General features: G+C 43.3%; 1 protein-coding gene across 3 annotated transcripts in view; it reads left to right on the top strand.

The window, feature by feature from the left end:
• grin2bb (glutamate receptor, ionotropic, N-methyl D-aspartate 2B, genome duplicate b) overlaps positions 1–7,739 on the top strand; it is an 81,115-nt gene extending 73,376 nt beyond the window's left edge. For 2 of the 3 annotated variants that reach the window (XM_035535037.2, XM_081701288.1), the window contains one exon: positions 734–7,739. In XM_035535037.2, coding sequence (XP_035390930.2) covers positions 734–3,244 — 2,511 coding nt within the window. In that variant the 3' untranslated portion in view covers positions 3,245–7,739. The remainder of the gene's footprint in view (positions 1–733) is intronic. The other variant, XM_081701289.1, reaches the window with a different exon arrangement.
• Positions 7,740–9,411: the final 1,672 nt, after the last annotated feature.

Here is a 9,411-nt window from a genome sequence, read left to right as displayed (position 1 = left end):
GTTAAGTACTAAATTGTTGATTTACTAGACAAACAATTAGGGATCTTGAACAATCTGAAGAGGTTTAGATAATGTTGTGTAATTAATTTGCTTGATGTTGTCCTTTGTATTAAAGAGACAGACCAAAGAAATGCAAAAATGTCAGCTGAATTTCAATAATACTGACTGACAGTATAAATTGTCAGCAGCATCGAGTCTCACTGCAACAATAACATCAATCATTGCTTGAGCCTGCATTCTATCTGTCATTTTCCTTTTCTCGCCATCTTTTTGACAATCTTTCTCCCTCTCTTCCTCTTTCACTCCACCATCTGTGATGGTGCAGGGTTAGAGTCTGATGTAGGAAGCTTTAATGAACCCATCATTCATTGTTAACTCCTTTTCAGCATTAAGTCTTATCAAGTCCCACTGTGTTTTTCAGACATTAACCTCTACACCCCTCATTTCTTTCTTGTTTTAAAATTGAACTCTATGTAGCACAAAAGAAAAGCACTTTTTGCTTCAGTGAAATAAAATTCAAAGGGCTGTAGTGGAATTCATTATTGGTTATTGGTGATGTTTACTACAACATACCCAACTGTAAAAGAACACTACGCATACTTGTACCTACAGTATATGGCAGGGTAAACTCAGTTTGTGCTGCACCATGAATGCTCGTAGCATGTACTCAAATGTTCCTTTCTTTCTCCCTTCCCTCCTCTCCACCCGTCCCTCTTTTTGGTTTCTATAACAGGGCATCTACAGCTGCATCCATGGTGTTCAGATCGAGGAGAACAAGTCGGGCCTCAACTCCCCCTCGGCCACCATGAACATGAACAACACCCATTCCAACATCCTTCGCCTGCTCCGCACCGCCAAAAACATGACCTCTGTTCCTGGGGTCAACGGCTCCCCACACAGTGCCCTGGACTATGGCCACCGTGAGTCGGCTGTATATGACATTAGCGAACATAGGCGCAGTCTGGTGAGCCATGCTGACTGCAAGCCCCCACCACCATATTTGCCTGAAGATAATATGTTCAGCGACTACGTGAGTGATGTGGAGAGGACTTTTGGGAACTTGCACCTGAAAGACAGTAACCTGTACCAGGATCATTACCTGCACCACCACGGGGGCACGGGATCCGGACTGGCTCTGGGTATGTCGGGTCCCTTGCCTAACCGACCTCGTAGCTTAGGGAGTGCCAGTTCTTTGGAGGGCGGGATGTACGATTGCGACAGCTTAGGGGGAGGGGTAGCACCCATCTTCACCACCCAGCCCCGCCAGTCACTGACACACAGGAACAGGGAAAAGTTTGACTTGATCGCGGGCCACCCGACCCAGTCGAGCTTCAAGTCCGGCCTGCCCGATCTGTACGGGAAGTTCTCCTTCAAAGGTGGGGCATCCAGTTCAGGGTTTATTGCGGGACATGACAGGTACTGCGGGGGAGGCGGGGCGGGCTCGGGCGGGGATGACGGCAATATCCGCTCAGATGTGTCGGATATTTCCACTCACACCGTGACCTATGGCAATCTGGAAGGCAATGCCAAGCGGCGCAAGCAGTACAGGGACAGCCTGAAAAAGAGGCCGGCATCCGCCAAGTCCCGACGCGAGCATGATGAGATCGAACTGGGCTTCAGGAGGCGCACCCATCACACCATCCACCACCACCACCATCACCACCACCCAGTCACACAGGGACACCGTTCAGCCACGCCACCTGTGGAACGCAAGAGCCAAAGAGGGGCCAACTGCTCCTTGTACATGTTCCGTGACAAAGAGAATATGAGGGACTTCTACGTGGACCAGTTCAGATCCAAGGATGGGGCGTCACCATGGGATTTAAGTGATGCTCCCGGAATGGGCGGCGGAGGGGGTCTGGGTGGGGGCGGATGTGGAGGCGTAGTCGGCAGTGGTGGTGGCGGGGGAGCGTGCACTAGTTTGGTCCCCGTGGACGATTTCTTGAAAGGTAAATCCAAGAAGACAGAGTGTAAGGGTGGAATGGGAGGAGGAGGATCTCCTGGGCAGCAGGGCCATGCATGCTGGGAAAAGAACATTGGAGGGGTGGGTGGGTTGGCTGGCGGGGATTGGGAATGCCGTAACTGCCACAGCGGAGGGGTTGGAGGCGGAGGTGGAGGAGGCAAGCCTGTTTGCATGCACGGGGGAGGAGTCGGTGGGGCCTACCCAGCAGCTGGGGGTAGTGGGGGATCCAGTGGGGGAGGTGGGGGGAGTGGACAAGTCTCCAGCCGCCCGAGTTCGGCCACCTGCAAGCGATGCGATTCGTGCAAGAAGCCGGGCAACTTGTACGACATCAGTGAGGACAACCATCTCCTCCTGGATCAGATAGGGAGCAAGTTCTCTATGGAGGGGGGGAAAGGGGACGGCAGTGGTGGAGGGGCCCAAACCCAGGTGCAGAGGCGCAAGTTCGGCCCAGGGGGCAGGGTCTTGCGCAGACAGCATTCCTATGACACATTCGTAGACCTGCAGAAAGAAGGGCAAGGCAGAATGGGAGGCTCAGGAGGGTTTGGAGGCGGTGGAGGTGCCTCCATGCTGCCTCCACCCCGGAGCGTGAGCCTGAAAGAAAAAGATCGCTACATGGAAGGTGCAAGCCCCTATGCGCAGATGTTCGAGCGGTATGCGGGAGGGGAGACATCCTTTTTTTCCGCCGGGGACCGGGAGAAGGGCGGGGGCTCGTCGTTTAGCTTGTTCCGTGGGGGTGAAGGTGGGTTGCACCGTCGCTCGGTAGGCGAGAGAGACATGAGGGACAGAGATAGAGGCATGATGGGAGGAGGAGGTATGGGCGGTACCCGACGGGTCGGGACTTACTCCTTGTCTAAATCTCTCTACCCAGATAAGGTGAACCAGAACCCATTCATCCCAACCTTCGGTGATGACCAGTGCCTATTACATGGCGCCAAATCGTACTACGTCAAAAAGCAGCAGACACAGCCGCAGCAGCAACAGACGCAACAACAGCAACAGCTCCTCAACAACAACCGGGCTGACTTCCGAGGCTCCATGGGGGTGACTTCCTATTTACCGGCCTCTGCCTCTGCTGGGGTCATGTCCAACGTGGGACCCCGGTTCCCCAAGGAGCTGTGCATGGGCGGGCCCCTCGGCAACCATCATGGAGCAGGAGCAGGCAACAACAAGCTGCTGTCAGCAAGGGATGGGTTAGGCATTGGGCAAGGACAGAGACCATTCAACGGCTCTAGTAATGGACATGTATACGAGAAGCTCTCCAGCATTGAGTCTGATGTCTGAGGATGGATCACGAGCCAGAGAGAGACAGACAGAGAGAGAAAGAGAGTGAGGCTGAAGGAGAAATGGAAAGTCAAACGAAGGAGGCTGCAGACATCGAGAGCGATAAGGGAATAAACCAACAGAGAGTGTCTACCAACTTTGTATTTTAACGTTTGCAAAAAGGAAGAGGAAGAAAGCGAACAAGAGGAAATGACCCATGCTTTAAACAGGTGGATGGAGAGCTTTTGGGGCCAAGTTTGTAAATAGAGATAAGGAACCTGCTCACAGATGAGAATAAAAAGCTGAAGCCCTATACGTATCCCTCTCTTTTATCCTCTCACCTTTTTCTTACCCCTTCCATTTTTTCTGCTCCTTACGCCAAAATGAAATGTCTGATCCAGCTTAGGTACGGAGACACAGTACAATCATGAATGGAGATCGGTTAGAGGTTCTCATGAGAAAAAACAGGGTAAAACTTACAATAACTGTATTGATAATGTTGTTAACAATAATATTAGATATAATTACAATGTTTATGATGTTCAGTTTGGGCTTGATTTCTGGATGTTATATGCTGTTATATATTTGTACTCTAGTTAAAATTCTTTGTTAGCACACCACTTTGCAGCTTCTTATTTGATCATGGGATCTTATCTGATCTTATTTGTCAATTGTGCTTGCATTGTCGTGTGTCAATGTGCCATTCTGCCCTGATGTGAAACTCCAGGACCATGCAGAATGTGCTATCTGCCAGAGACAATGCCAAGCTAGAAAAAACCTAGTCAAACTTGGTTTCCTTTAAGATTCTTTACTATGAATTTTTCATGTTCATTTTACTTCTGATATGGAGTGCTGTAAAACGTACGTGTAAGGCATGATTTGCAAAGTACTTCAGCTGTACTTGAGATTGTTGTGAAAGACATTTATTATGATCTCTTCTTATGTTTTTCCAATTTTTATAACATTGCATTATTATCAATTAGACATTGGTTTAATACACTGCACATTATGTGCCTTATCAGAAGGCCCAGAATTCTAATTATATTGCCATGGTAACGTTCTGGTCACTGCACACAGATTGGGCATTGGCTGATTCATCTATTATTCTGGAATTATCCTCATTTTGATGTAATCACCTGACATGGAATATTCAGTGTATAGCAAATTCTAGACACAAACCTGAGTGGATTCATTAGTCTTAGAGCTGAGTTTCTTAAGCAACTAATGAAATGAAGTGAAAACCAGGAAAGGATATGTGTAAGGGGTTATAGATCAATGCTCAGTGCATTGGTTGTCTCATACAAAGATTAGCTGCAGGGTGTTTATTTTAAAAGCATGAAAATGAAAAACCAGTTAATCCTCTCCATTATCCCCCCATCTCTTAAGCAAGTAGAAGGCCTATATTGTGCAAATTAAAACCAGTATCATGGTTTTGTTACTCCTACAGTACACCTTTTTTTTAATATTATTTTATTTATTTATTCATTTTTACAGTTGTATCTTTGGGAAGCACTTGGCCCACAGTGAGCTGGTTGTTATGGGATATAATGAAAGAACTCTTTGTCTCAGCATCTCCTTGTTGTGTTTTTTAATGTAAATATTCAGTTTTTCCACATTGTATAATGTGCAGACAGCAAGGATGTACATTTAGAAAATTGTGATTTGCTAAATTATGATGTGAGTTAAACAGATATACTTCAACATGCCAACAAATATCTAAATTTGAAAATTACAGTTTATACTTGATTTATTATCATTACAAATTTCACAGATGGTAACCTGAATAGCTCTTGTAGGGACATGAATCAGAATAACCCTCCTTGGTTAGATAATGAATGGGTGAGTTTTGCCTCCACTTCAGTTTCTTACCTTGGTTGTATGTTATTATGTAAGATTGGCACTGTTTGTTTATTCCTCACTAAACATGTTTCGGTGGAAACAGTGCTTACTAATTAAGAGTTTAACAAAATCTTTATTATTTATGTTCGTAAGGCCTACCACTCCTAAACAGCCTAAGCCAAAATGCCATTTCTTGACCACTCCAAGTTTGTGACAGTTTACGCTTTATAACCTCTATTTTAATACGTAATCAAGATATTTTGTCTGGTATTATTGGAAAATGGGCTAAATTTACCAAAAAAAAAAAAAAAAAAAAGCTCATTTTTAAAGTAGCCAGTCATTAAAACAGACCTGTCAGCTAGCTCTTTCAGTTCCACATATAATGAGAATGTGCACTTTTTAGTGATATTAATTCTGTTAAGTTTCATATTTACTTTTGGTTAACATTATTTTCAAAGCCACTAGTGAACACACAACCTGGAAGTAAAGTTATTCCTCCATGTGTCAGTAGATCTCAATGAGTTCATTGTGTGAAATATATATTTTCTTTATTCAAATTTTGTAAAATCTGCCAAACAGATCTCCAATTTAAGCACAATGTTTATACTATTTGGTTTATAACTGAAGTGTATATTACTATTGGTTTTGTGAACTTAAAAAAAAAGGAAACTTCACATTTATTGCCACATTTGTTAATTTTTTTGCTAAGTCTGTGTGAGAGTTCGTGAAATTGTGAGTATATTGTGAGAGACATGCATGCACCTTTCTTTCTATTTTTACATGCTTTTACATTCCTGCTTTTAGATGACGTATAATTGAAAGATCATGTCCAGTGTTTCCATGTGCAGAAAAATGTCTCTTTCTTTTGCTTAACTCGAACCAGTCAGTGCCACACAGCATTAAGGCTGATCAGGTGTACATAAAGCAGTCAGTCATGCTGGCGGATATGCAAGCAGGGGGAAGTGTGACATAGAAAGTACTGTCATGTCCTTGACCTAAGGTTCTGCTTCATGTCATTGGACAAACCCAGATTGTGTGTTTGTCCCATGTTACTTAAATTAGGAAGGAGTTATTTTCATTTTTGTGTTCTTATAGGGCTAATTGTGTCACTTTAAGCGTCTGAAATCTTAATCTCTCATAGTTGTGTTTTAAAAAAGAAAAAGGAAAAAGCCTTTATTTGCATGGTTTGGCTCTCTTAAAACATGAAACGTGTTTTTGGAGGCACTGTTAAGGTTTATTTTAATGCTTGGTCTACTTTGTTTTTAGGGGGATACACTTTTCCTTCAGTCATTGCAGTCTGTTCTTCAGTGATAGCCATTTTGCAGCTTTGTGCATTTGCTAAGATTTTTTTTATGAAATGTGGTGACAGACTTGGGCCATTTTGTTCAGTGTCAGTCTTGGAAATTTGAGTGGGAGAGTTTTGCCCATAGCTCTCTGGTAGCAAAGGGCAGATGTGTGTTGTGTTTGTTTGTTTGTTTGTGTGTGTGTGTGTGAGAGAGAGAGCGAGAGAGAGAGAGCGAGAGAGAGAGAGAGAGAGAGAGAGAGAGAAAACCTAAGCAAGTTTGTCTATCTTAGCATCTGTGCTAGGGAGGGGTTTCCTTTGCTATTCTTCAGGAAAAAACAAAACAAAAAACATAACCCTCTTCCTTTAACACTCTGATTCAACTCATTACATTTAACACCTTTTCAGTAGAGACACCGTGATAGCAGACAAGCATCATTTGCTAAATGTAGGTGGAGTGCAAGAGACAATGGTTACAGGAGATAGAGAGAGAGAGAGAGAGAGAGAGAGAGAGAGAGAGAGATAGAGATACACAGGGAGCGAGAGAGAGAAATGGTAGCCTAAATATTATTTTGGTCTCTGTGATCATTCTCACTAATGTATAAGGGTCATGGGATTTGGCTCTTGTATGACAGAGTGCACCGTCATTATTTGTAAGCTAGAAGTCTTTGCCCTGCTTTGCCAGTGACGTCCCCTCTCTGGTACAGTGTGTCACAGGTTATTGTACATGTGCCTGGACTCATGCTTGATTACCTCTGTGTGTGTGTGTGTGTGTGTGTGTGTGTGTGTGTGTGTGTGTGTGTGCGCGTGCGCATGCACGCATTTGATAAAAGTGAGACACAGAGCACAGTGCAATGGCTGTCTACTGTAATGTCTGAATTTTGCTGTAAATAAATAATACCCCTTTTCCATAATTTTTAATATACAGAGAAAATGACTCTAAAATATGGAAATTTGGGAAACTTTTTTGTTAGAAAGCTTTTGTAGGTTAAAGGAGATCATGTCACCAAGGATAGAATTCTAATAATTCTACTCTCTATTGGAATTAAAGGACCCAATTTTAAGAGATAAAAGTACACATTTGTTGTCTTTAATATAAAATTGATATTTATAACTCTCTTTTCCTTCCTCAGTTTTCAACACTTATTTTAAATGTTACACAAAGATTACAAATGTACAGATTGTGTAAATATGACCAAATGTTTCTCTTATTCCATTTTTGTATAGAGAGAGATTACCTGTGTTAAGATTACAATGAGAATTTAACAAGAAATTTCACAATACTTAAGATATTGAGAATACAAACACAGTATGTGTGAACATAAGTGCTAAGATATATTCTTCTGTCTCTTTGTACAAAACAGTGTTGACAATAAATAAAAGGGAGAAATCTCAGATTATATTGTTTTGGTCATTTCTGTCCTGTTGCTCCTTAGCTATGACATGACTATTAAAAGAAAGTGAAGAAAGCTATTTCTTTTCACATTTCTCGCTATTTGGTTTTGTCCTGAATGCATCTGTGTTTCCAAAGGCAGCTCATTCACTTGTTTTGGATGCTGTTAGACTGGCAAATTTATAATAATCCCCCTTTTAGTTACCTACTGGGGTGTCGCTGAAGTGTTATTGAGTGCTGCAACAAACCTAATGTGGAAAATGTCAATATGCAGTAACAGATGTATGACCATAGGTGTGGTGCAGGGAGTGGCCTATTTGTGTATTAATGCCCACAACTCTCAGTTTTACTGCATCTGCACACACACAGAGCTGTGTGAAGGACAGCCACTATGGTTGCCATGGATACAACTAGTTCACTGCTGGACCACCACAAGAAAACAGGTTACTGATGGTTTTTTGTTGATGTGGGAAAATAAAAGTTTTTTTTTTCTTTTTTTTCTCTTGGGTACCAACATTTTTCTTCTGTAAAATTATATATCATATAAAAGAGCTTAGGTTCTTAGTTGACATACGCGTGTATAAACTATTTACTTTATATGTGTGGCTTTAAAAAATAGTTGCAGTTTATTGTCCCTTGAAGATACTCCTTCTATTACCCCCTCACCCCCCACCTTCAATACACGCACATACACTCTACACACCCAAACAGCCAATCCTGGGATACATTGCAACACATGTAACTACTTCTTGACAATTAACTGTTACCTAGCAACTGGCTCTTGAGAGAGAGAGAGAGAGAGAGAGAGAGAGAGAGAGAGAGAGAGAGAGAGAGAGAGAGAGAGAGAGAGAGAGAGAGAGAGAGAGAGAGAGAGAGAGAGAGAGAGAGAGAGAGAGAGAGAGAGAGAGAGAGAGAGAGAGAGAGAGAGAGAGAAGATTCGCTCTGTGTTCCCGCCATGTCCTGGTGGATTGGATGCTACAATGAATCAACAGACAATGCAGAAATGGAAAGTGCAGCATGAGCTCAACACCCACACTCGCCCAAGGAAAGTGAGAGAAAGAGGAGGTTGAGAAGGAGATCAGACATGCTGAGATAAGGAGCAGAGAAGAACGAATATGGGCAGAGAGACCCAGGGAAAGGTAGAGGGGGAACACAGCCGCGCAGAGCGGTGATAGAGCAGAGCAAAGCTTAGAAAGGCAGCGAAGAGAAGCTCTTTACTGGCTGTAGGGAGCCGGAGACATGCGATCATCTCTAGAGCTCGAGAACAGAAAGGGAGGCTTGTTGCCTTAGAGACAGAGCATCGCATTTTCGTGCTTAAGTTTTAATGAGGACACATAGTTCATACAGCACCGCCCGCCCCCCCAACCTGAACGCATCTACAGCACAAGACACCTACGTTCACGCAAACAAAATAAACCTGCACAGATTGTATCTAGATAAAAACAGACGCGACACAGAGGTAGACTAAGTCTGTCGCTTTCGCATCTTTTAGGTAAAGATTCTACTGTTTTCCTAAAAGCAGAACTGGACGTGCAATTTTCTGTGACACAAAACCTTCCCATGAGGACTGGCAATGGTTCAAGTACCCGTGTGTTGTAACTGAGTAAAGACGTTACAACCTTAATGTCGCTCATCTTTAACTGTAACCTATTTGGTCTCCTGACACCTGCAACT

The sequence above is a fragment of the Electrophorus electricus genome, chromosome 18, assembly GCF_041902795.1.
Source record: "Electrophorus electricus isolate QZ-2024a chromosome 18, ASM4190279v1, whole genome shotgun sequence".
Taxonomy (NCBI): domain Eukaryota; kingdom Metazoa; phylum Chordata; class Actinopteri; order Gymnotiformes; family Gymnotidae; genus Electrophorus; species Electrophorus electricus.
Note: the sequence above shows the minus strand (reverse complement) of the source record. Positions and strands in the feature narration are given on the sequence as shown.